This window comes from Panthera onca, chromosome A2, assembly GCF_046562875.1.
Source record: "Panthera onca isolate mPanOnc1 chromosome A2, mPanOnc1 haplotype 2, whole genome shotgun sequence".
In the NCBI taxonomy this organism is placed as follows: domain Eukaryota; kingdom Metazoa; phylum Chordata; class Mammalia; order Carnivora; family Felidae; genus Panthera; species Panthera onca.
In genome coordinates this window covers 124,131,189-124,158,087 of record NC_138340.1, presented here as the reverse complement: position 1 = coordinate 124,158,087, position 26,899 = coordinate 124,131,189, and the positions used below count along the sequence as shown (strand labels likewise).

Sequence of the window (26,899 nt, the reverse complement as noted above, 5' to 3'; positions counted from 1 at the left end):
TTCCTGCAAATAGCCCCAGAAATAGTAGCAACAAGAGCAACAATAGTAAAAAGTTCTTATGTGCTAGAAAATGTGCTGAAAATTTTACAAATATATTTTGGTTAATTCTTACTATCATCCTATGAAGGCAGGCATTACAACTTCCAGCTAATGGTCTAGATATGAGGTATTTCACTGCAAATGACACAGTTGTTAAAAGGAAGAGTTGTGACAGAATCCAGGACTGCGGGGCTCTAACCCCCTGCCTTTTATCCCCCGCTTTTATCTGCCTTTTATTCTCTAGATTTTGAAGAAGACAGAACAGAGCTTTATATGGTTCCATGTCAAAAATGAGAGACTTGTGGGGCACCTGGGTGGCTCAGTTGGTTAAGTGTCTGACTCTTGATTTTGGCTCAGGTCATGATCTCACAGTTCATGAGTTCCAGCCCTGTGTCCGGCTCTCTACCCCAACATGGAACCTGCTTGGGATTCTCTCTCTCCCTCTCTCTGCCCCTCCCCTGTTCTTACTCTCTCTCTTTCTCTCTCTCAAAATAAATTAATAAACATTAAAAAAAATGAGCCTTCTAAAGGGTGGAGATGGGAGGGAGAAAGTAAAGAATGTTGGTTTCAGAGAAGAATTAAATTTGTTAACCTTTACCTAACATTACGTTGAAAATTCATGTCTAGCATAGTATCCAGTAAAAACACAAGTGGTATTTTCAGAGATCAGCCTGAGATCACATTGTAAACTACCACAATTGCTTAACTTAGTTAAGCAATTACTTAGATGGATTGGTATATACTTAGTTACTTAGATGGATTGGTATATACATTTGTGTATTTGTTTATTGTTCTTTTATAAATAAATGTTACTTTTATCCTAAAAAATAATAATAAAATTGAAAAATAAATCTTGACCACTTATGCTACAGAGCACTTCTTTCCTATTTCATTGTGTGTCTTTCAATCTATTATCATATCACCTTGGGCTCCTTTTACTACACTGGGCTTTGAAAATCTCATATGAGTCTTCTCCCAGAAAATTTATGGTCACAACACATTCACAGAACCAAAATTTAAATCAGCTTCTGGATTCAAGTGAATGAATAATCTGCATATGATTAAATAAAATTTTGCTGAGTATGATCTATGCCAGTTTGGATGGGTCAAACTTATAGAAGAGCCCACCAAAGCTTTAGCACCTGCATAAACTACTGAAACTGACATGTAGGACTAGTCTTAGGACACCATGTCCCCTGAAAACATAACAATGGTCAGATTTGACTCTGATGACTCTGAATTATAGTCATTTCAGGGACTCACTATTAAGAATACCTGAAGCAGCCACCCTATTAAAGAATCATAAGACACATGGGGTTATAGACTCCCTAAGTACCCATGTATCTGATGGAATCTGGGGAAAATTTAACAAAGCTAGGACAAGAGAAGAACATGTGAACAAAGGCATCAACTTCTCCCCTGATGATGCTGTGTTCTTAACAATATCAAAGAACAAAGAACAAGGAATGACCAAACTCAGGAGAAAATGTCCAAAAATACATGAAACCACTGATTTAAGTGTGAGAAGTATAGGATCCTTTTCTTTGTTTTTGTCTCCTCCATTTAATTAGTTTGGATTTTTCAAAACCACCCAGTAGCTTCACTATTTTAAGTTGTGACTACCTACTTCTTTCTTAGTCAAGGCCACCAATAAATCTGAAACAGCTACAAGAAGGTCCATATACTGGGTTTCTGTTTTCTTTCAAACAATTCTGGAGAAGTCTGGAGAAAAGGTATCTAGAATGTTATCTGAAGTTAATGAATGGCACAAGATTCAGTGTTAGTGTCATTTTTCACAATGATCACAGAAATACAGCAACACAAATCTCAAAGTTCAATAGTAATTATTTACGAGATGGTATGTTTATCACTATATTGATCCTAACTTTAAATGTCTTTGTCCATTTACTAAAATACTAATTTGAGGGGCGCCTGGGTGGCTTGGTCGGTTAAGCGTCCGACTTCGGCTCAGGTCATGATCTCACGGTCCATGAGTTCGAGCCCTGCGTTGGGCTCTGTGCTGGCCACTCAGAGCCTGGAGCCTGTTTCAGATTCTGTGTCTCCCTCTCTCTCTGCCCCTCCCCTGTTCATGCTCTGTCTCTCTCTGTCTCAAAAATAAACATTAAAAAAAATTAAAAATAAAATAAAATAAAAAATAAAATACGAATTTGAGTCCATACAGTCATTTATTTACTTTAAAAATATTTATTCAGAGCCAACTGATACAAGACTTTGTACTAAATATTGTGAGGTTAAAAAAAAGGTGAATCAGATAAGGATCCTACCTTCAAGTAATTTTCACTCAACTAATAACATAAGAATGTATACAAAAATATACTGATCCAGAAAACAAAATTTAGAGAGAATTACAGGTAAAGTGCTTTTGGAATGATTTTGTTTTAACCCCCTTCCTAGAATAACATCAAGAATTATCTGTCAATAAGTTATTCAAGATAGAATGTCTTTATACTTGTCTACATAATAGGGTAACTTCCCTTCAGTTTTGTGGAAAATCAATATATATATATATGGATATATAGTTTGAGTTCATTCCAGTGCTATGTGAAATAAATAAGTCAAATTTGTCAGCATTTTCTAGTATAGAATCCAACACAGGTAGGCAGAAATACAAAATATAAGTTACACTTAACCTTGAAAAAGTTGGATAAGAGTGAAACTACAGTATGATCAGATCTTCTATTCACTTTTTATTTGGATTATTCAATTTTGGTGTTGATTTTTATAAGTCCTTTATATATTTTGGGTACTAACCCTTGATCAGATATGTCATTCACAAATATCTTCTTCCATTCAAAGACATGAAAGACATTTTTCCAAAGAAGACATACAGATGGCTGACAGATACATGAAAGGATGCTCAACATCACTGATCATTAGGGCAATACAAATCAAAGCTACAATGATATATTATCATATACCTGTCAGAATGGCTAAAATTTACAACACAAGAAACAACAGGTATTGGCAAGGATGTGGAGAAATGGGAACCATCTTGTATTGTTGGTAGGAATGCAAACCGGTGCAGCCACTCTGGAAAACAGCATGGAGGTTCCTTGAAAAGTTAAAAACACAACTACCCTATGACCCAGCAATTGCAGTAGTAGGTATTTACTCAAAGAATACAAAAACACTAATTCAAAGGTATATATGCACCTTGATATTTATAGCAGCATTATCTACAATAGCCAAACTATGGAAGCAGCCCAAGTGTCCACCGACTGATGAATGAATAAAGAAGACATAGTATATATATGTAATGGAATATTATTCAGCCATAAAAAGAATGAAATCTTGCCATTTGCAACAACATGGATGGAGCTAGCAAATATTTTCCTAAGCCAAATAAGTCATGTGGAATTTAAGAAACAAAACAAATTATCAAAGGGGGGAAAAAAAGAGGCAGACCAAGGAACAAACTGTTAAGTATAGCAAACAAACTGATGGTTACCAGAGGGGAGGTAGGTAGGGAGATGGGTAAAATAGGTTATGGGAATTAAGGAGCGCACTGGTTGTGATGAGTACTGGATGTTGTATGGAACTGTTGTATCACTATAGTGTACACATGAAACTAATATTATATTGGATGTTAACTAACATGACTTTAAATAAAAATTAAAAAAAAACTTCAGTAAGATCACCTGGTCAAAGTCTTCCCATTGGGGTGCCGGGGTGGCTCAGTTGGTTGAACGTCCAACTCTTGATTTTGGCTCAGGTTATGATCCCAGGGTTGTGGGATTAAGCCCCGCATTGGACTATGCACTAAGCATGGAGTATGCCTAAGATCCTCTCTTTCTTTCCCTCTCCCCTGGTCACACTTTCTAGTAATAATAATAATAATAATAATAATAATAGTAGTAGTAGTAGTAATTATTTAAAACTTGTGCTTATAAAAAAAAGTTTCCCCCTTAAATCAGGTTGTTAATTTTTGTGAGCCCCCTAATTTAGATTCAAAGCCTGGATGTTATTTTCTGTCTGTGTGACTGTGGGCATACTTTCTCATCTGTAAACTGGGACTAATACAAGGAGACAAGGATGTGAGCACAAATGGTTTACCTGAGAGGTGATCCACAAAGTGCCAGGGGGTAGTGAGGAAGTGAGACTGGGAAGGAAGAGAAGCCAATAAACCGCTGTGCGTTCGAGCAATTACCACTACAGGCAACTGGTGCAACCTTGTCGGACTACTCTGAGAGGTGGTGTAGAACATACCTTGAATTTTCCCAGCCAGAGGGACGAGAGGGCTGGGGTATTAATCTACCAATTCCCATCAATCATTGAATGAACACAGAGGCTGTACAGACTTGGCCAAACAGGAAGAGTCCACAGGCAAAGAACTGCAGATGTTCAGAAGGCAGAAGCTTGTAGGAACGGTGGGAGGCGAAGAGATATGGGCAGATCATACACAGCATCTGCTACAACCCTCTACTTCAAAGACACATATGATTAAATGGGGTAGCATATGCAGAGTCCTTGGCCAATATCTAACACATAATAATGCTCAATAAAAGTTAATTTTATTATTTTGAATTGTGGGAGGCAGGCCTCTGTGTGTATGTGTGTGTGTGTGTGCGCGTGTGTGTGTGTGATTTCTCTCCTTTTTTCTCTACAAAAAGGGGAAATCCTGTTTTTAGTGAAGCTTATAGGACTTGGTTCTGAGATTGCTAAAAACTATATAGAAATTTTATAACCTTGAATTTAGAACAAATGGGTTAGAAAGCAACTACAACTAACCACTGCCATTAAACCACAGAAATCAGATTTTATTTCCAGGAAAATGGAAACTCTTGCTACTCTAAATGCAGAAAGTGAAGCATATTCCTGCTAACAATATCAGTTATTTCATCTGCATATTCTTATTCACTGTGGTGGGAGAGAAGATCTGGGTTCCTGCAGTTCTCATAAATAACATATCAGCAAAATTTAAACTCAGATTTTATAAATCTGTCAGATTAAAAGTTATAGCAATTGGTACTCAACAGTCATTACTTTTCACAGCTTATTCGTGACTTTTTGTTCAAAAAGTAGCAACTGGTAAGATTTTTTTCTGATTTATGTGAAATCTGCTTCTGGTCAGGGATGCCTGCTTCAAGGTGGAAAACCAAGGTCTTCCTTTTTTCAATAACTTCCTGTCCCCAACTCAAATTACTCACAAATTAACTCGTAATAAAGAATGACTAAAATTATCATTCTTTGACTCTGTTCTTACAATTACATTCCACCAATTCTAGGTTTTCCCTGCACTTTTTAACATCTCTGACATAGGGAAGTATCTTATCTAACAACTGCTGGCTTCTAGGCTCCAGTCATGCTATGCTATCACTGTCAGTTCCTGTGTATGCACAGCCTTTGTCCCAGCGGTTCTTACATTATCATTTCACCTGGCATATATACAATGCTCAGACTCTCCTATTTAACTGATTGTCATACTATATATACTTTTTTGTGAGAGAGAGAGAGAGAGAAAGAGAGAGAGTGCAAGAGCAGGGAAGGGGCAGAGAGAGAGGGAGAGGGAGAGGGAGAATCCCAAGCAGGCTCCATGTCCAGCATTGAGCCCAATGTGGGGCTTGGTCTCACTACCATGAGATCATGACCTGAGCCATAATCTAGAGTCAGATGCTTAACCAAATGAACCACCCAGGAGCCTCTGTCTTTTAAAATATACTATGATTCACTGAATAAAAAAGTTGGAATAGGGCAGTCGGAAGTACAAATTTGAAATTAGTGAAGCATATATTCATGACAGAAGAATGACAACAATTTGTATTTTTTTGCAAAAGCAAAAGCTATGTGATTTCCAGGAGGTAAGACAAGAAGATACAGATAGAAGAAATGTGTTACCCTTTGTTACTGAGATACATGCACCCACATTAAAAATCTATGCCAAGCAATGTAACTGAAGTAGGAGAAATGACCAAATCTCTGGAATAGATGTGGTTTGATTAATTAATGTATCACACAGAACTATCGTTTAAGCGATAAACATCAATTTGCCTAAAATTTCCTGCTAACTCTGGATGGAAGCTGCTTAACTTCCAGCAACACAGGATTCAAACGAGGGAAAAAGTAAAGCTTTGAGCTTAGTCAAAAAGGAAAGTGTTAAAACTGGATATCAGGGGATGCCTGGGTGGCTCAGTTGGCCGAGTGTCCAACTCTTGATTTCAGCTCAGGTCATGATCCCAGGGTCATGGGATCAAGCCCTGCATCACACTCAGCTTGGAACCTGCTTGGGACACTCTCTCACTCTCTCTCTCTCTCTCTCTCTCCTCTGCCCTACCCCCATTCATGTGCATACACACATACTCTCTCTCTCTAATAAAAAATTAAAATTAAATGGATATCAGAGGCTCAGAAGAAAATCAGGAAGGCAACAGTGGCCCACTCTTAAATGCTGCATCAACAGAGCTCTTCGCGGCACACAGGACACACATATGGCACACAGGACAATGCTATGTGGGAAAACATATGAGTGGAGAGAATCAAATATTGAATGTGGAGAAGTTTCAGGAACACTTTAACCAATTTATGTTGCTTATATCTTCAGACACGAGAGTAATCTATGATAAACTATGTCTAAATAAGTCTACAAGAATTCCTTCAATACTTACTAAAAACCTTACATGACCCTTCAGAGTTTTGCGGGAAAAAAAGTTAAAAGAGAACACTATGTCATAGTTTGACAGGTATTTTTTTCCTAAGTGGTCTATAAAATACTGCTGTAACTTACAGCACATTATTATTGAAAGCCAGTAGTACTATTAATAGCTAATAATTCTTGGATGATCATCATATGCCCGGCCCCACATTTGGCATTTCATGTACATTATCTCAATCAGTCCTCATAGGACTCTTCAGAGGTATACAAAGGGTATCCTCATAATACCTGCACACCTTTGAGGTCACACATGTAATGCAATTTTTTGAAACATGGTTTAGCACCTCTGTATTTGTAATAGTAGTAGTACTAGCAGTAGTAGGAGTAACAGTAGTGGTATTTTGGTCTTCCAGATGATATATATAACTAAACATCAAACCCTGAATTTGAAAATGATGGTGAAAACACCCAAGGGAGGCTCAGCATGTGGTCTACTTCATGGAGACCAAATAAGCAAGGTAATTTTCAGTTACTTTGTGTAAAAAAATAAAAAATGAAATAAAAAGAATTTGGACATGTCTTCTTAAGGAAGAAAAACCTTGCTTTATGTATTTTTTCATTCAATGTTTATTGTGTTTCAGTAAATCATTTGTAGTAGGCCACAGCCAAACTTAATGAAGGCCAGATTACACAATAAAAAGAATATAGTAGAGGAAAGGATATACCTGCAATGAAAAAAGAAATTCCATGTGGAACAACTCCTCAGACACTGACGTGGCCCTTCTCCCAGACTAACTGTGTGAAAGACAGTGAGCCTCTGGTTCTAAACACCTCTGAACTGGCAGATTCCTCACCCTGTGCAAACTGTGTTTTCCATCAAACTCTGGGCATGCCTTCATGAGAAAGGCACTGGAGAGCCAAGTTCACTCCCTTTCTTAATCTCATGTTCTTCCTCTGTACCATTTGTTTACTGGTTCAGTAGGAATATAAAGTGAAAGCAAGCTGAAATAAAATCCAAATCGCCATTCTCACATCTCTTCAAAGCAAAACCAGTCCTTGGGGTCTTGTCTAGCTCACCACTGTACAGATAAGAAAACCAATGCTTAGAGAGTTCCATGATTTGCTTAAGGACATAGAGCTAGTTAAGTATTTGCTCCAAAAAAAAAAAAAAAAAAAAAAAATCTGAACCCTACTGTGACATAATCTTCTACTCAACTGATATACCATAGTTTGTACTGTCCAACTATAAGCATTTAGGTTGCTTTCAGCATTCCATAATTATAAAAACAAACTAAATGGATTTTAGTTTACTACTTCCAATGCATTAACTTAGATTATTGGTGCCAAGTGTTAGATTCATTTTATGACCTACCTTTTCCTAGAGGACGCTTTGGAAAGCCTATAGAAAGAAGTGGGTATGTAAATTTTACTACACATCTATCAGCACTATTTATTGCTAAATTTGACTAAATCAATATGGGTGAGGCATACCTAATGTTTTCACTTGCATATATTCATCACTGGTCAGATTAAAAATTTCTGTGTTTACTGGATTAAATTACAGGACATGTGAATGAATATAGGTATAAATAAATACATGTGTGGTGATCTGGCTATCAATTTACCTATATCTTTTGCCATCCATACAGGAGTGCTCAAGATGCACTCTTGCAGAACTCCAAAATATTTGAAGTTGCTTGCAAAGAAGGGGGTGGTACAAAATGGAAGGAGAATGCTTCCTTTTCTAATAAAACTATACAGTTGCTGAAGACAAATCTGTAAATGTGCGGAACGCTATGAAAATAAATGGGGTATCAAGCAATCCCTAAATATTTATATCCAACTGTATGCTTAATTTAAGCTTTAAGTCTGTGGGGATGTAAAAGAATCTGTCCCTACATTTATTAGAATACAAGACAAACACATTGACAATTTCAGAATACATAATGAGAGCTAAATTATGTCATACCCCCAAGTGAAATTCACAAGAGGATGTAACCCAGAATAAATAAGGAGGGAATGAGAATTGATCTGCTTCTTAATGAGGGTGGATAGAGGGGTAAACAGAGGACACTATGTTAGGTGAAGAAAAAAGCACTCTTAGCCCTGGCATGCTGGAAAGAAGTTGTGTACCCATGGTAAGTCAGATTTCCCAGAACGGAGCAGGAAAGCTGGGGAGTCACAGAAGCTGAGTTTTAGAAAGAAGATGTGGTGGTGCCAAGTGACTGAAAGTCCTGAATGCCTGGCACTGGAGCGCAAACTGAACCAGGAACAGAGAGCCACAGAAAGTATGCAAGCAGACGTGTGACGACAGAGCATAGGGCTGAGTCTAGCAGTGAGGTGCAGGGAGTACCAGAGCAGAGACATGGGCAGAAAGGCTACTACAAATGCCACCACAGAAAGCCAGGTAGAATAACAAGGATGCAAGCCAAAGGGGTTTCTGAGGAACATTTCCAAATGAACAACAGCAGTCCAGAGTGACTGACTGACCCTGGAGCAGCTCTGTGTGTGGTTATAGCACACAGAGAGCGCTAGTTTTAGAGGAAAGAGTCCACAATTTCCACATGTACATTTCCAAAAGCGTGTAATGTCCCAGACATGTCAAGATCATCTCTTTATAATTAGTAGACTCAAACTAAGTTGGGTAAAGGTATTTTAGGGAAATTACATTACTATAAATACACTTCTAGCCATGAATCAAATCAGTGGGCGTTATGAGGATGATGATGATCATTATTTTCCTCACCATGGTTGTGTGAATTTTACTTAGTCATTTATATTTAAACCACACTTCGCTTCACAAAGATTTGGGGATGGCATATAGTGAGAGTGAAGCTTCAATTAATCAATTCTTTGCTCATTTATTTAGTCTCTCTACCCTTGAATGCATAGATAATATTAAAGGCATCCGTTAAAGTACTGTTTCATATTTGATATACTTAAGGGAAATGTCAAAGATTACACATCATCACCTGTATACTGCATTCTACTTGGCTCCTATTCTGATGTATTTCAATTTTTAAAACAGCAAGCAAGTTATCAGAAAGGCTCTGAGATTAGCATTACTCAACACCGGTGAAGTGGAAAACTATACTACATAACACCCCAGTTGCATGCAACTAGGAACAGCACAGAGTATGTGGCCATTGTGAACGTGAACTAATTCTTTTATGTTCATCTTGTTGGCTAAGATCAAGGAGAATACCAAAATATTTACTTTCTCCACTATGTTCCCATAGACGTTTATAATTGTGATGATACTTCAACAGTCTTAAAGGCAGACTTGATACTGACACCAGACTTCCTCCTTTTGTTTGCCTTCTAAGAAGAGGACATTAATAACAGCAATGATTAGCCATCTCAGTCATCACTCAATCCAGACAGGAGGCACAATGGCCCTTACATCAAATCTGACCCATGACGTAGAAGCCTTCAAGCCTTGTAAGTGAGTCTTGATAAGTCCCTCCACACAATAGGATTTCCTATTATAAACATCTGTTTTCTCACATGAACCATGTTGAAAATGTTAAAAATAAGTCTCTCTTTCCATATCAGCTTGTAAAAGGAATAATCAATCAAAAAGTAAGGCTGAAGGTCCAAATCTCCTCCCCCACTGATGTAAATTTCCACCTTAACTTTCTCAGGGGATCTGAAAGTTCAATGCTAAGGAAGGTAACTGTTAAACTCTTAAGAACGCAATAAAGCTTTTCTTTTTCAAATAGTAGATAATATCTACTAAAGATATTAAGTGAACTTTGAAAGAAAAGAAAAAGTAAGGCAAAATGCTACGCAATGTGCCAACATTCCTTCCAAATCTAAGACTGTGCATAATCAGGTCTCCAAACCAGTGCTCCATTTCTCTTTTCCTTGGGGATTCCTCTGGAGTCAGGTGGAACATAAATGAACATTTAGAGCCTAAGTCTGAGAAACCCATTGGGAAATAACACTATTGTTCCTACATGTTCTCTTGCCATCTTCTAGATTTCATCTTAAAGAATCTTAGTCATCTAAGCTGTTGGCTAAGAAAAGGAGGAGCAGATCTGTACAGAGTTCAAGAAGGGCAAAGAGGATTTATCCATATACCAACTGCAAGTGATAGTGACTACCTCAAATGCTGTATTCAAAAGGATTCTGAGATCATGTTCAGGCTCGACAGGAAAGAATTTGTGATGATCATAATGTCTACCAAGGTCATGTGAAGGGGGAGTAGCAGCACTTATTGCCTCCCTTTTATGTAGATGCATTCATCTCCCTAGAAAAAGTCTGGTCATTGCACATGTGACCAGGCTGATGATGTCGGAATACCAGAAATAAGGGCTGCTAAAGCAAACGCCGCGGCATAACTTAATGTCAGTGTCCTACCCTACTTTCATTAATTTGCTAAACTGTGCTCAAGTTGTTTAACCCAACTGACAAAACCCTTTTTCTTGTAATGATAGAGAGTACTATGCAATAGAATGTACTTCAATGAAAGAAATGTTCTTTTTTGTTTAAAGTTTATTTATTTATTTTGAGAAAGAAAGAGAGAGTGGGAGAGGGGCAGAGAAAGAAGGAGAGAATCCCAAGCAGACTCCACACTGTGAATGCAGAGCTCAACGTGGGGCTCAAAATCATACTGTGAGATCATGACCTGAGCCAAAATCATGAGTAGGATGCGTAACTGATTGAGCCAACCAGGCGCTTCTGGGAATGTTCTATATTTGAACTTTCCAATGTGGCTACTAAGCAGTTGAAATATAGCTAGTGAAATCGTGGAACTGAAATTTTAATTTTATTTCACTTTATTTAAATTTCACTTTAAATAGCCATATATGACAAGTGGCTACTAAATCAGATAGCCAATATGTTTATGGCTGACTGTGACTGGAATATGTTTCCTTACAATGTTGAAGTAAATCCATGGAGGATAGGCTCTAACTCTGTTTTGTTTATTAAAATACGCCAAGAGGGGCGCCTGGGTGGCTCAGTCGGTTGGGCGGCCGACTTCGGCTCAGGTCATGATCTCGCTGTCCGTGAGTTCGAGCCCCGCGTCGGGCTCTGTGCTGACCGCGCAGAGCCTGGAGCCTGTTTCGGATTCTGTGTCTCCCTCTCTCTCTGTTCGTGCTGTGTCTCTCTCTGTCTCAAAAATAAATAAACATAAAAAAAAATTTTTTTAAATAAAAAAATAAAATAAAATAAAATAAAATAAAATAAAATAAAATACACCAAGAACCTAGAACACTGCCTGAAACATAGTAGGTACTTAATAAATATTCACTGAATGCAAATATAACCGGATGAAAAGATTTTAAGCCAATCCTGAGGTATGTGGAGTTTTGCAGTTTTTGGCTTTTGTATAACATCATGAGAGAGGTGTACTATCACAATTAAACACTCCCTCAGACTCAAACCATTACACAGCCCTTCATGACCTAAGTAGACAGTATTTTCCATAGAACTACATGTAGATAAAGGGTCAGTAGATGTATGTTTAAATTCTGCATTGCAGATACTCTGAAATCATCAGCCCCTAAACTGAAAAGAAAACAGTTTTAGAATTGCGGCATCAGGTACACTGATAGAACACATTATTTGGGGCAAAACTTCTCCATCACAGGGAGATGGTAGGGACAATACTATATTATCAAATCCACTGATGGAACTGAGTTTAAGAGCTCTTTTTGGAGATGCCAAATTGAACAGTTAATGTTTTTTCTTAAAGTGAGGGGAAGTATCCCTACAAAAACACATTTGGCATGTAACTTTCAACACCTTGAAAAAGTCACACATAATAGTCTGCAATACCAGCATTTATTTGCCCCCAAATAGTAATGAGAAGTGACAAAAATAGAAAAGCATTTAAGAAGCAGATCAAAGAAAATAATGATGAATTCTGATCCAAATGAGATGGCATTTAAAAAAATACTGATAGGATAGTGTGAAGAACATCACTTTTCATTAGGAATAATAAATTCTAAATATGTATGCTTTGTGAACCTGATGCCAGTTCAGAAAATATTCCAGAGTGAACTACGGCATTTAGCCTGCCGTTTGTGACACATGCCATCTAAATAACAATACAACAAACCATTGTGCAGTACTATGTGCAACATAAATAAAACATCTTCTGAGCACTTTCTTCCACCTCTCAATACTTGTGGGGACATCTGACCTTGAACTGAGAGTCTCTTCTGAAAATGTTGTCCACATGTCTGAAGTTCTCCCCCTCACACATGTACTCTGCCATCCACTTCCAACCAAACCGTCTAAATTACATTCAGATTTTTGTGGTATCATAATAACTTCAATATGGGATATATTTTCAACATTCTGGTCAGAGACTCCTTTCTTCCCCGTCTTACCCTCATTCCAAGTTATTTCAGGTTTGCATATTTCATTTTCACATCTCAGTGGGACACCCATCACATAACATTTATTTGTGAGGTCCAAAGGCATAATGCGGGGGATTGTGAACTAGCATGTCAAAACCACATACTGCATGCGTACGTCTTAAAGAATGAAAAAGGATTCCTTTTTTCTCAAGATATATAAGCTGTCTCAACAGTATAAGTCCAAAGTGAATACCACAACCTAATTAAAGATGAAGAGCATAACAAGCAGTATTAAAATGTCTTTTTGGATTCATTCTTTTCCAAGTTATGTTTTTATCAAATGTCCTGTCTTATTAATGGCTTCAATAGACATAACGAGTATACACCCCTTCTAATCTCGCCAAATTCAGAAGAAAGTTGAAAGAATTTTTCCCTCTATATTTTGGGAGTTATGACAGCAAAGAACACAGTGGCAGGCAGAAAGAAGCCTTGAGAAGATGCCTAGTCCATTCACCTGCCTACAGGGATGAACACACTATTCCCAGCAGAAGGAGGCTGTTTTGAAAGATCTCTAGAGTCAGAAATTCCACAGTCTCTCTGGGGACTCAGTCCCTACATTTGAGAACCTTTATTTCAAGGAAATTCTTCCTCTGGGTCTAACCACACTTCATGGCCACCTTCAGGAGCATGTGAGCCATGTGGTCACACAGGGCCCCGCGTTCAGAAGGGCCCCACGCTTGATTTAATGTTTTGCCATTGCCACCTTGAAATTCTTTTTTTTTTTTTTTTAGAGAGAGAGAGAGAGAGAGAGAGAGAGAGAGAGAGAAAGGTGCTAGTGAGCAACAGGCAGAGAGAGAAAGAGAATCCCAGGAGAGGCAAAGGGGGAGAGAGAGAGAGAGAGAGAGAGAGAGAGAGAGAGAGAAGCAGGGCTTGTGTTAGCCCGAAGCGGGGCTCTTGTTCACCCAAAGAAGGGCTCAAGCTCACCTGATGTGGGACTTAAATTCACAAACTGTGAGATCATGGCCTGAAACATGAGATCATGACCTATGCCGAAGTAAGATGCTTAACAACTGAGCTACCCAGGCGCCCCTGAAATTCTTAATGTAATCTTGCACTTGTCTTCTGTAAGTGATGTCTGCTGCAACAGTGAATTATGTGTAAGAAGGGAAGACATGTGCGGTACGTATTCCTTCTACCTTTCTGCCCCATAAGCTTAGAATTCTATGGCCCCAGAATGAGTGGGAGACAGGGAGACTCAAAGCAAATACAAGGAGGGCATGTCTAGACTGATTAAGTGGGGGCACTGACAGCCTTTAAGGCGTTTCATTGCACCAAAACTTGTTTTGAATGAAGAAAGTCAGCAAATAGATTCAAAGAAACAGGAATGACTAAGGAAGTCCATTACACCCCTGTTACTTCCCTGTATTATCCGACTACTTACACTGAAAATGGTAACAGAAGGAAAGGGAAATAGAGTAACACAGAGCTCCTTTTTCTTTCCTTCCCTACTCATCAGTAAGCTGAAGGTGGAAAGTGTTGGTAGATGTGTGCATATCAAGAAGGGAAGTAAAAGCAGTTAATTTTGTGCAGTGATTCACAGCTCTGTAAGAACAAAATACATATGCATGTATGAGCTACAAAATACAAATTATATAATTTTGGCGATTCTGCATATAGGTCCAATGCTCTTATATTTGTATTAAAACTGGCATTGCACATTATAAAGATTCATGGTAAAATTCCTGCTGACAACTTAAATTTTTTATTTTTCTTCATTTAGAATAGCATAAAATAGCAAATAAAAACATCATGATGAGACAGAAAGTAAAAAGCTTTGTTTTAGAATCTGTTTTAACAATATTTTGGTTATTTTTCTACTTTTTTGAACAAGGGATCCACATTTTCACTTTGCTCTGGGTCCTGTAAATTATACAGCTGGCCCTGCCCTGCTTCCTCATGCTCCAGATTATATCTACTACATCTGTTCTGCCAAGTCACTTCTTATTAGCTTTCACCCTTTCTCTAGTCATTCACCCAACAAATATTGACTGTGCTATGGTCAGGAACTGTGCCAGAGGCTGAGTATAAAAATGAGTAACATATAATTCCACTCTATTCCATTATCTCATTTAATTCTTATTCAACTTGGGTAGGTCCTATTATTGTTTCTAGCTTAGAAATACAGAAGTAGAGATTTAGAACAGCCAGAAAACCTGATCAGAAGGACTTTATCATCGAGTGGTGGAACCAGGAACTGAGGCCACCAAAGTCTTTCTGACTACTTAAATCTGAGTTCACAGTTATCATTCTCACTAATACAACCCAAACTGTATTCTTTGTTCTCTGTTATTACAATGTCCACATTTCTGGCTTCTCAAAGATCAATTTTAGCAGTAATTTCATTTTATGAATCTAAAAAAAAAGGTATACTCTAAATTGTTTCCCAATTTATTTATTAGTATTTTGTTTATGATATAAAATACAGCTTGAATTTTTTTTTCATCTGACAATACTTTGACCCAATTATAGAAAATTACATTGAACAGACAAAGCCTGTGATTTTCAAAATCTTGTTCATGACTTTGTTTGCTAAAATACAGTGTATTGATAAAAACCAAAAAACAAAAAAACAAACATGTGCTTTGAAAGCAGCCAGACCTGGGCCCAAACCATGGCTCTATACCCACTAGTTTCCAAAAGGTACTTAACTCTCAAAGCCTAAATTTTCTCATATGTTAAATGGAGGTGAAAATAGTACCTTAACAACCTTCTAGGCCCATGTTTAAGATTAAATGAGACAATCCTTGTGGAACACTTAAAATATCACCTCGTGCCTATTTAGTAAGTACTCAGAAATGTTAGTTTTAGTACTATCATTTTTAGCCCTATGTTCTCATGGCTATGTTTGAAATGGCTTTTTTCATGAAACGGTTTCTTCCAATACAAAAAAATGAGTCCAAGAGTCTCTAATTTCCAAGAAGTATATTATTTCTTTGTAAATAAAAGCATGCAAAAAGTTCCCTCATGATGACACCTGGTAGTCATACAAACCTCTACAATTCGAGGGGTCTGAGATGTTTTTATTCATATAATCTTTCAACAAAAACTCTAAATATGAACCCTCATCTTCCCCCCCACTTTGGTTCTAAACTGCCTATTGAAAGGGTCAAGAGTAAAAAAGTTTATACACTATGTATTAAGAACTATATAAATGTGACAAAATATTCCTGCCATTTGGCAAGGCTATCTCAGTTCTCCCTAACCCTTGAACTGACACTTAAATTTAAGAACACTGAGCAAATTAAAATGGCTGAACTGTTTTCTCTGGTGGAAAAGGAAAGGATTAGCTAATCTGAAGGTTTACTGCCATCACTCAGGCAGTCAAATGACTGTTTCCCTGGCTTCTAAGTGATTGAAGAGCACATAAAAAATAGACTGAATACCACATAAAAATGGACTCTATACCTATTTTTAAAATAGCTCTAGAAAAAAAAAGGCCTTCATTTGACATTTTTATTATGATTTAAAGAAAAGGAAAACAGGATCTGGGTTTAAAAAAAAAAAAAAAAAAAGCCTCCATCAGGTACCTTAGAAAATACAACAGCCATGTGATATCTTCTTAAAACCACAATCTTTTCAATAATGGCTGTTACCATTGCAGAGTCGTGGGTCCTTACCAATTCCTGGGTGTCCTGCTGCAGTGGCAGAAATGCTGCTTCCAGAATAGCGATCTGGTCGGTACTAAGCTTCTGCCACAGCCCAATCAGCAGAATCACCAAATGGGTGGCACTTTTCAGCCTGGTGAATGACTGGAACAGACTGTCTTGGTTTTCCTCTACTGCATCTGCGAGAGCGATTACCTGCAGAAATGACAAACTTCAGTTAGGGATAATTTCACAATGCTTGAGCCCTCAACAAATTGTATTTGGCACACTTGTGTTTTTCTTTAAAACAGCTTGATGAACTTTGTCTTCCACAAACACAAGCTATGTTGAGTAATAAAATAGTTATCATTCATCTGCTCACTTCCTTCTTTAAAAAAAAAAAAATCCCTGATGTAATTTCAAATCCATATGGCCAGGGGATGAAAATATCCATGAAATCAGCTTAATGGGGACATTGTTCTGTGTCTGGTTCACCATCAATTGACCTTCTACAATATATGATAATAGAAGTAACCTCTAATACAGTTCTTATAGTCTTTATTACTAGCTAGAGATGGATCAATTAAAAAATATCAAAATAACCACATTTGCCGCGTAATTTAAAATAATGATTTCATTACATCCTTTTCAGAAAGTAATTATCTGCCTCTGATTATTACTCTTTATATGCTACATGGTGTTGAGGTATCCAGTATTTCTTTATTATATCGAAAAGGTAGATAATGTTCAAACATTTGACCAATTGAGTAATGTCATTTTTAACACAAATGTCAGGCACTAGCCCACAGGGATCTGAAAGAAAAAAAACGTTCAGGGTGTGTTAGATTTACAATGCCAAATCTACTTAGGATAAAACTGGCAGGAGTAGAATTGGCTTTTTTTTTTTTTTCATCCTCTTGAATAATCTTGTGGAAAAAAGAACTAAAGCAACAATTGAATAGAACATCCAAGACTGCCCATTGGTGTTTTATTTTAATGTCTCGGTGAATTTTGTGCTCATTAAAAGTAATGAACTGACTGGCCCAGAGGCTCAAGGCGTCTTACAGCCCCCAGAACAGGAATAGGAAAAGCTAGGGCAATGTGTGCTCCTTTCTGTCAGTCCCTGCCAGCTTGAGGGACTAGAGCTCAGATGACTTTCAGAACTCTAGTGCAGATGAGCCATTTGGTGATATTTCATGGCTTATTGAAACTGGCCCAAAGGGCTTGTTAAAAAATCATCATTCAAACAAGTAAGAGTTTACAGCTGTGTGGTCTCCCAAATTCCATGTAGCAACGGGGGCTGTTGGGGGACAGTCCTCAGAGTGTCTGGGAGACACTGGAAAAGAGATGTAGGTTAGGAAAAGACAAAGCTGTCAAGGCAAGGTGTTTGCCTGACAATGCCAGGCAGACCATGATACTCTGGCATTTGGTTGAGGGCCTGCAAGAGTTAGAAAAGACAATCACAACTCACATTCAGTCTCCAGGGAACCCTGGGAGTTTGGACCAAGGTCAGCATTGTAATAAAGTGCATTGCTTACTACGTACCTAGTACTGTGCTACTTTCTTTCCATAGGTGTTCAAAACAGTACATGATATCTTCTAGCCCATAAGGATCTTATAATTTTTTGGACAGGAAACATAAATATCCAACCAATTAGTGGAAAGAAACATGACTGTAATAATGTCCTAATTGTGCAGAACAGAAAATAAGTGTAAAAGAAGTTCGCAAAGGGACAGATTACTATGGGCCAGAGTTAATATCCCTGGGGCCTCTTTTACTCAAATGAGGCTTGGAACTCATCCCTTCCCTATTACTTCAAGAAGTCTCCTCTAAGAGACAGAGGCCACTTTACATAAACCAAAACACCTGGAATCATCTGCTTCTTCTCCCAGCTTCACCATGATTACAACTGACTCCTGTTAAAGTCTACATTTATATTCTTTTTTTCCTGTGAGTGTTACCAATTAAGCCTCATTGTGGGAACCATCATATTATGACACAGATGCGTATTGTCAATAAGCCCAAATCATACAAAGATCAAGGTTATAAACACCTCCTGAGTGCCAGGTATATGCAAGAAGTTGCAGAAACCACTCTAGGGAATTCAATGGTGACAGATTTCATCTCTACCTTCAGAGAGTTAATAATGGAAAAAGGAAAATACGTCAGAGGCAAGTGGCGACACTGTAGGGAAGACCCTATGAACTGTAAAGGAAAAATGCCGTCAATATTATGATTAGTAGGTTAATAATAATCCCTGTAATTAAGTGAGCACAGACTGCATGCCAAACATTCTGCTGTGCCATACAGGTACCAGTGTCTTCAATCCCCATTCCTCTACCTGGTTGGCATATCTCTGTTTTACAGATGAGGCCTCTGAGGCTCAGCGGATGTAAGAAATTTGCCCCGTACTGTGCACAGGGATGTAAACTGTGCCTGTGCTTCGAACGGCTCCATGCTTGGTTTAATGCCCTGCTGCCTCTGTCTTTAAATTCTTAATAATTTTATTTTTGAACTTGTGTTTTATACGTGAAGTCAATGATGGGGCAACAGAACATACACATGAGCAGAGGAGATACGTTCATTAACTCACGGTTAAATGCTCTTATATTTGCATTTAAAACTGGCATCGAACAATATAAGGATTGATGGTAACATTCATGCAAATAATCTTAATTTTTCTATACTTGGAATGACATTAAATAGAAAATAAAAACATGAGAAAGTGTGAAAGAGAGACTGCTGAAGAAAGGAAAAGGCTTTAGATTTTAGTGGCTATTTTAACAGCACTTTCTTCCTGACTTTTAACAAGGGCCTTGCATTTTCATTTTGCACGGGGAAGTGCAAATTAAGTGGGCAGCTTGACCATCACATAGCAAGTGAGAGACCAGGAGTCTCACTTTGGAGTCTCTCAATCCAAACCCTGCGTGCAACCTGAAGCACCTGCCAGGTTCAGAGAAAGGTTTAACTATTACTGAGTCTGGAGCACTTTACAAAGGAAAAGGTGGAGGAAGAAGCAACTTGGCCAGTTCCTACAGGCTCCAGAGAAAGGACAGGTTGTCCTGTTTTCAATTTTGTGTGCCAGCTGTTAAACACGACCATTACTTAAAACTTAAGTTACATAAACTTAAAGAAATTACACCAAAACAAAGGTGATAAATACTCAAAACTCATTACTTCTTAATTAGTTCACTATTATCTAGGCCCTTGAGGTCACTTATGCCTACCATATCTGTACGTTGGAAACACTCTGCAATGGTGGGCTACTGCCCATTTCTTCACAACTTCACCTTCAGTGACCTCACGTTGGTAGCTTGAAATCAGCCATGGTGGAAGTATTTACCACATGAACACCAACAAATGTTACAGAGCCAGGTCTCCTCCCAAACTCCCACCTTCCCAGAGAACCAGTTGTCAAATATTTACCAGTGTGCCACTGAGAAGAGGTACCTGAAATTCATCCTCAAGAACAGATATTGGGTGAGGGGGCTTTAAAAGTACAGGAAACAACTTGAGCAAATTCATTAAAGCAGAAAAGTAGAGGCTGCTTGTTCAGGAAGGAGCAAATATTCCAGTTTGGGAAAAGCATTTGATGAGACAAAAAAAGGTCATCTGGGCAACTGCTGAAGAGGAACCAGAATGTCGAGGTGGAGACCGTGCATGTAACACTATAGGTACTGGGTGGCCACGGAGTACTCTGACTTGGGGCTGTCACCTGATGGAAGCTGCACTCAAAGCAGCTATCGGTCACAGTAAACATTTGGGCATTTGCTGGGACTTAAGTGAGGCTTTTATGCACGTTCCTCACTATCAAGGGAAAATTCTTACTAAGTGTAACAGCATGTCAGTTCGTGGACCCACCCAACTTGCTAAACACAGCTGTGGTAGAAGAATGACTTCTCAGTGAGACAGCAGCCCAAGCCACAGGATCTTTCCTAGGCAAGGCCCAAAATACATCAATCCGGGAGAAGCTTCATTTCTCTAAGTTTCGGTCTCGCTGGTTATATTTCTGTGCCATTGTGGAAAGTCTGCTATCCCCAAATGGTCACAGAAATTGGAAAGAAATGGGATAAACAATTCCTTATGTAAATTACCCCCAAGGAAAATCTTCCTGACCTACTGGCCAGCATGAAATACTAAACAGATCTCCATGTTCTCAATTTAGTTTTACACGTAACAGCCAAGTTTACTTTGTTCGCCATGAGAGCCAAATGAATTTAGCAGAATTAACATAGTAAAAAAGGCTGGAAAAACTAGACCCATCAAGATTTAGATCTGTCCCACCAAGGCCTAGAGGATCTTGCTGCTCACCTGGAAATGTGAAATGAGGCCAACCAGCTGCTAGGATTTGAATCTGAAGGAGTGTGACTTTTTAGTGCTTATCACTGGCTGTGCAAGATGTGTGTTCCCTGGTGTTCAACAGAACTATAGAAAGGGAGGGGTTTAGGAAACAATAAATGCTAACGATTTCAGGCACAAATGTGTTGATAGTCTTTGTTTTGCTTTTTCAAATTGAAGGTTTCCAAATAAAATGGAGACCCCAAAGGACATCTATGTCCAACTGCCATATCAGTTGATGCCAAAGTAATGAGGCAGAGGCCCAGGGAGCTGCTTGCAGGAAAATGCTCAACTCATAAAGTGAGTGTGAAATTAATCCCAAATACTTCCAGCTGCCAAGATAGGCTCTAAAATTGGTTACAGGAAAGCAGCAGCAGCAACAGCAGAGTAGACATGAATCATGCTCTATGTGAACACAGACATGTCCAATTTCTTCACCTAAACTCACCATCGAATCTGCCTCCAAATCTCATGTGTGGCACACAGAACCCCATTACACTGCTGTTTAGCTGTCATTTACTGAGCCCTCGCTGTGGGCCAGGCACTGTGCTAGTGCTGTTATATTCAGATTATCACTTGGTCCTAATGACTACCCTCTGAGGAAAAATTGTTGATCCCTACAGCCCCCATTTCCAGATGAGGAAACAGAAGCTTAGGGCTCAGATGAGCTTAGTCCTGAACTACAGCAGAGAAGGGCCAGGATTCCAATCCTGTCTCCTGATTGCCCATTGAGTGTTCCTTCTTCCACAACGGAACACAAATATATACAGTAGGCACCTTAAAATAATTCAGTGGGTTTTCATCTTGATAAACCAACAAAGATACTAAGGATAAACACTACTAATATATTACATCCATAACAGGCATAGGTGCTTTAGTGAGACTTCCACATTGTTGGGGATGAGGTCACCTCAAATTGAAATTTTCAGGTTGGTTTCTAACCAAAGTTACAGTAAAAGGAAATGAGTTCATAATTTGTAAAGGATTGGGGAGTTGTTTCTCAAAAAAATTGTATTGCGGGGGCGCCTGGGTAGCTCCATCAGTTGAGCATCTGACTCTTGATTTCGGCTCAGTTTGTGGGATCAAGCCCCACATTAGGCTCTGAAAGGGAAGCGCAGAGTCTGCTTGGGATTCTCTCTCTCCCTCTCCCTCTGGCCCTCCCCTGCTTGCTCTCTCTCTCTCCCAAAAGAAATAAACATTAAAACTAATTTTTAATTGCATTAGGTTCCATGTAGCTCAAAATTATGAAGACTTTAGAAATTAGCTATTTCCTATGCCTGCTCCTTTAGTGAAGCTACTTTTGAAAAAGGATGATTCATTTATTTTCTACAAATCTCAGACTACAATGTTTTCAGTGGTCTAAGCAAGCTGATGTTATGTAATAATAATTGTCAACGTTTACTGAGGACTTTCTAGGAGCCAAGCACTGTGCTAATCTCCTTACAGCAATTAGCTCTTTTATTCTCAAAACAGTTCTAGGAGATAGACACTATTATTGCCCATATTTAAAAATAAAGAGACAGAAATACAGAAAGGGTCAAGCAGTTAGTCAGTGACAGAACCAGAATTCATATCAAAGCCATCTGATCCAAGAATGTCACCAAGTAACAGTACCTGCATTAATTTCCTGCCCTCACATCAATGTAATCGTAGGCAAAATGTGGAACAAATTCTATCAGAAGCTCCCCAATGGGAGGTTTCAACTTTGCTGACCTTCTAATACCCCAAATGAATTGAGATGTATTTATTTTAATAAAAGTCCAGCATCGATGAATGAGTTAAGAAAATGGAGTGCCATGACATGGATGAGTTTGTACATCCCTGTACATCCCTATTGCATTCAGCAATAGGCCATGCAATGGACTGACCACCCTACCAAGCATCTTTAAGTCAGTGATCAATTCACTTCCCTTATCTGGGCTCTAGTTTCATCACCTTTAAAATGCAGGGGTGGGAAACAGGATTAATAACATCCAACATAGCTGTGTCAGATTTTAAAACTTAAATTCCTTTTGGATGATATGTTGTTTTGAATGATCCACACCACTTCCCCTCTGCACTCATCCTGTGTTTCTCATTTAATGTTTATTGATTTTGGAGTTTTTATCTATAAAATGGCAGTAAGAATATTTTCTTTGGCTAATTCATATCATTATGAGAATTAAATGAAAGAGGTAAAAAGATGCATAATACCAAGTGTTGGCAAAGACACGGAGAAATCAGAATACCTCAAACATTGAGAGTGGTAATGTAATCAGGTAGTCGCTTTGGAAACAGGTTGTCAGTTCCTCAGAAAGGTAGACACTGAGTTGCCAAGGGAGGCAGCAATGACAATTCTAGGTTTCTACCCCAGATTAAGGAAAATATACATCCACTCAAACACTTGTTCACAAATATTTACGTCAGCAATATTTATAATAGCCCCCAAAGGAAAAACAACTCAAATGTCCATCAACTGAAGAATAAATTAAATGAGGCATATCAATATTACAGAATATTATTCAGCCATAAAAAGAAACAGAGTACTTACACATGCTACTACATGGATGAGCCTTAAAAACATTCTGCTAAGTTAAAGAAGCCAGTCACAAAGGACTGCATTTGTGTGATCCCATTTATATGAAATGCACAGAATCGGCAAATCTATAAACACTGTAAACAGACTAGTGGCTTCTTAGCGCAAGGGGTGGGTGTGGGATAGGAGGGAATGGAAAGTGACTGCTAATGGTTGCACAACCTTGTGGATACGCTAAAAATCATTAAGTTGTACACCTTAACTGAGTGAATTGTTTTCATATAAATTATATCTCAACAAAGCTGTTAAAAGTAATAAGTAAAAAGTACTGTGAAAGTATAATTCATGTAAGGGTGATAAATTAACACAAAGGCACCTTTATTTAAGAAACAACTTTGATATGTTAATGGCTATACCATATTGTATAACTTGGGCTTAGCAACATTCTGGATGATGCAATAATCAAATAACTTTAGAGTCATGTAGATATGTGTGAATGCTGGTAACGCTACTTACTAGCTGTACAACCTTTGGCCAGCTCCTCTACCTTCCTCAGACTTGGTTTTCACTTATAAAATACTACTCAAGTAGTTAACATCCTTTCTATGCATTCCTAATTTGTTTGGCTCCTGGTTATTCTTTCTGAATACTCCATAGTTGAGGGTTCATTTCAGTGTAGTAATATCAGGCCAATTCTACTTTTTCTGTCAGGTTAACAGTGACAATGAAAAAAGGAAGCTCCTTCTCCGATACTTGAGGCACATTACTACTGCCACCTAAGGTGATGCAGGACAGCTGATTATGTTGCAATGTTTTCCGGCTCTCTCTGTGTGGTCACTCAATGGAACAATGCTCATTTGTAGCCACATTAATCAAATTTCAAAGTAAAATGTCATGAGACCATGTATCGAATACATAATCCAAGCCATGTAAGGTTACAAGTTTTGGATGACTTTTTTTAGTCCTTTAGGAATTCTATTAAAATATATACACACGGGGCACCTGGGTGGCTCAGTCGGTTAAGCGTCTGACTCTTGATTTCAGCTCAAGTCATGATCTTGCAGTTTCATGAATTTTTAAAAAAAAAATTTTTTTTTAACGTTTATTTATTTTTGAGACAGAGAGAGACAGAGCATGAACAGGGGAGGGTCAGAGAGAGAGGGAGACACAGAATCTGAAACAGGCTCCAGGCTCTGAGCTGTCAGCACAGAGCCCGACGCGGGGCTTGAACTCACGGACCGCGAGATCAAGACCTGAGCCGAAGTCGGACGCTCAACCGACTGAGCCACCCAGGCGCCCCTGCAGTTTCATGAATTTAAGCCCTTCGTCGGGCTCTGCATTGGCAGCATGAAGCCTGTTTGGGACTCTCTCTCTCTCTCTGTACCTCCCACACTTGCGCTATCTCTGTCTCTCTCAAAATAAATACACAAACTTCAAAAAATAGTAATAATAATTTGTTTTTAAAAATACACACATACAAACATTCAACTTGGCTGCTATAATTTGCTCTCCAAGAATCCTCTGAGGCTTGTTAATCAGGGAGCTAGATGTTATTTTTCTTTTATACCTTATTCAAAATGTACAAAATTTGGTGTTTTAAATAAAAGGTTTGTAAAGTACATTATGGGAAGGAAGAGGGAAAACAAAACTCACACTCATTCCAGAAAATTCCAGCGTAAAAAAAGCAATAGATAAGTCCCCACCATGCCCTCAATTTTCTGGTACTCGGTACACAGTGGGTATCTCAGAAATGCTGCCTGAATTAATGAAACTCAAAGTCAGTCCACCTAAAACTCCGGCATAACTACACTGCTTCTTAAATCCCAGACACACTCAATCAAGCATTGTCAGGTTCCCAATGTGAATGGAACCCAAGAGATGTCATATGGTAACAACAGATCTACCTCAATATATCTGTCATCTACTTACCAGAAAAGCGGGGGGGGGGGGGGGGGGGGGGGCCCTACCTGGGTGGATCAGTTGGTTAAGCGTCCGACTTCAGCTCGGTCATGATCTCACAGCTCGTGAGTTTGAGGCCCGTGTCGGGTTTTGTGCTGACAGCTCGGAGCCTGCAGCCTGCTTCTGATTCTGACCCCCTCACATTCTATCTCCGTCTCTCTCAAAAATAAATAAACATTAAAAAAAAATTGTTTAAGGGGCGCCTGGGTGGCTCAGTCGGTTGAGCGTCCGACTTCAGCTCAGGTCACGATCTCACGGTTCGTGAGTTTGAGCCCCGCGTCGGGCTCTGGGCTGATGGCTCAGAGCCTGGAGCCTGCTTCCGATTCTGTGTCTCCCTCTCTCTCTGCCCCTCCCCCATTCATGCTCTGTCTCTCTCTGTCTCAAAAATAAATAAACATTAAAAAAAAAATTTGTTTAAAACAACAACAAAAAATCTTTCCAATTCACCTTTAGCCACAGCTGCCTAACACCAGGATACAGACAGCTCTAATGACTGCTGAAATGAATGTTTTGTTCACATGGCTGCCCTTTGGTTAGAAAGATACACTTTCAAAGCTGTAATCATCAAGACAGTATGGTACTGGCACAAGAACAGACACTTAGATCAAGGCAACAGAATAGAGAACCCAGAAATGGACCCACAAATGTATGGCCAACTAATCTTTGACAAAGCAGCAAAGAATGTCCAATGGAACAAAGATAGTCTCTTCAGCAAGTGGTGCTGGGAAAACTGGACAGTGACATGCAGAAGAATGAACCTGGACCACTTTCTTACACCATACACAAAAATAAACTCAAAATGGATGAAAGACCTAAATGTAAGGCAGGAAGCCGTCAAAAACCTCAAGGAGAAAGCAGGCAAAATCCTCTTTGATCTTGGCCGCAGCAACTTCTTACTCAACACGTCTCTGGAGGCAAGGGAAACAAAAGCAAAAATGAACTACAGGGACCTCATGAAAATAAAAAGCTTCTGCACAGCGAAGGAATCAGCAAAATTAAAAGGCAACCAACGGGGGCACCTGGATGGCTCAGTCGGTTAAACGTCCGACTTCGGCTCAGGTCATGATCTCACACTTTGTGAGTTCGAGCCCCACATCAGGTTCTGTGCTGATAACTTGGAGCCTGGAGCCTGCTTCAGATTCTGTGTGTCTCTCTCTCTCTCTCTCTCTCTGCCCCTCCTGTGCTCATGCTCTGTCTCTGTCTCTCAAAAATAAACAAATATTCAAAAAAAATTTTTTACGGCTACCGATGGAATGGGAAAAGATATTTGCAAAACGACATGTCAGAGAAAGGGTTAGTATACAAAATCTATAAAGAACTTATCCAACTCAACACCCAAAAAACAAATAACCCAGTGAAGAAATGGGCAAAAGACATGAATAGACACTTTTCCAAAGAAGACATCCAAATGGCCAACCGACACATGAAAAAATGCTCAACATCACTCATCATCAGGGAAATACAAATCAAAACCACCATGAG

At 38.8% G+C, this 26,899-nt stretch overlaps 1 protein-coding gene across 5 annotated transcripts in view; it reads right to left on the bottom strand.

Moving 5' to 3' along the window:
* BBS9 (Bardet-Biedl syndrome 9) overlaps positions 1–26,899 on the bottom strand; it is a 441,850-nt gene that overhangs the window by 69,007 nt on the left and 345,944 nt on the right. For all 5 annotated transcript variants that reach the window (XM_078440712.2, XM_078440700.2, XM_078440701.2 and 2 more), the window contains one exon: positions 16,638–16,820. In XM_078440712.2, the coding sequence (XP_078296838.2) occupies positions 16,638–16,820 (183 nt within the window). The remainder of the gene's footprint in view (positions 1–16,637; positions 16,821–26,899) is intronic.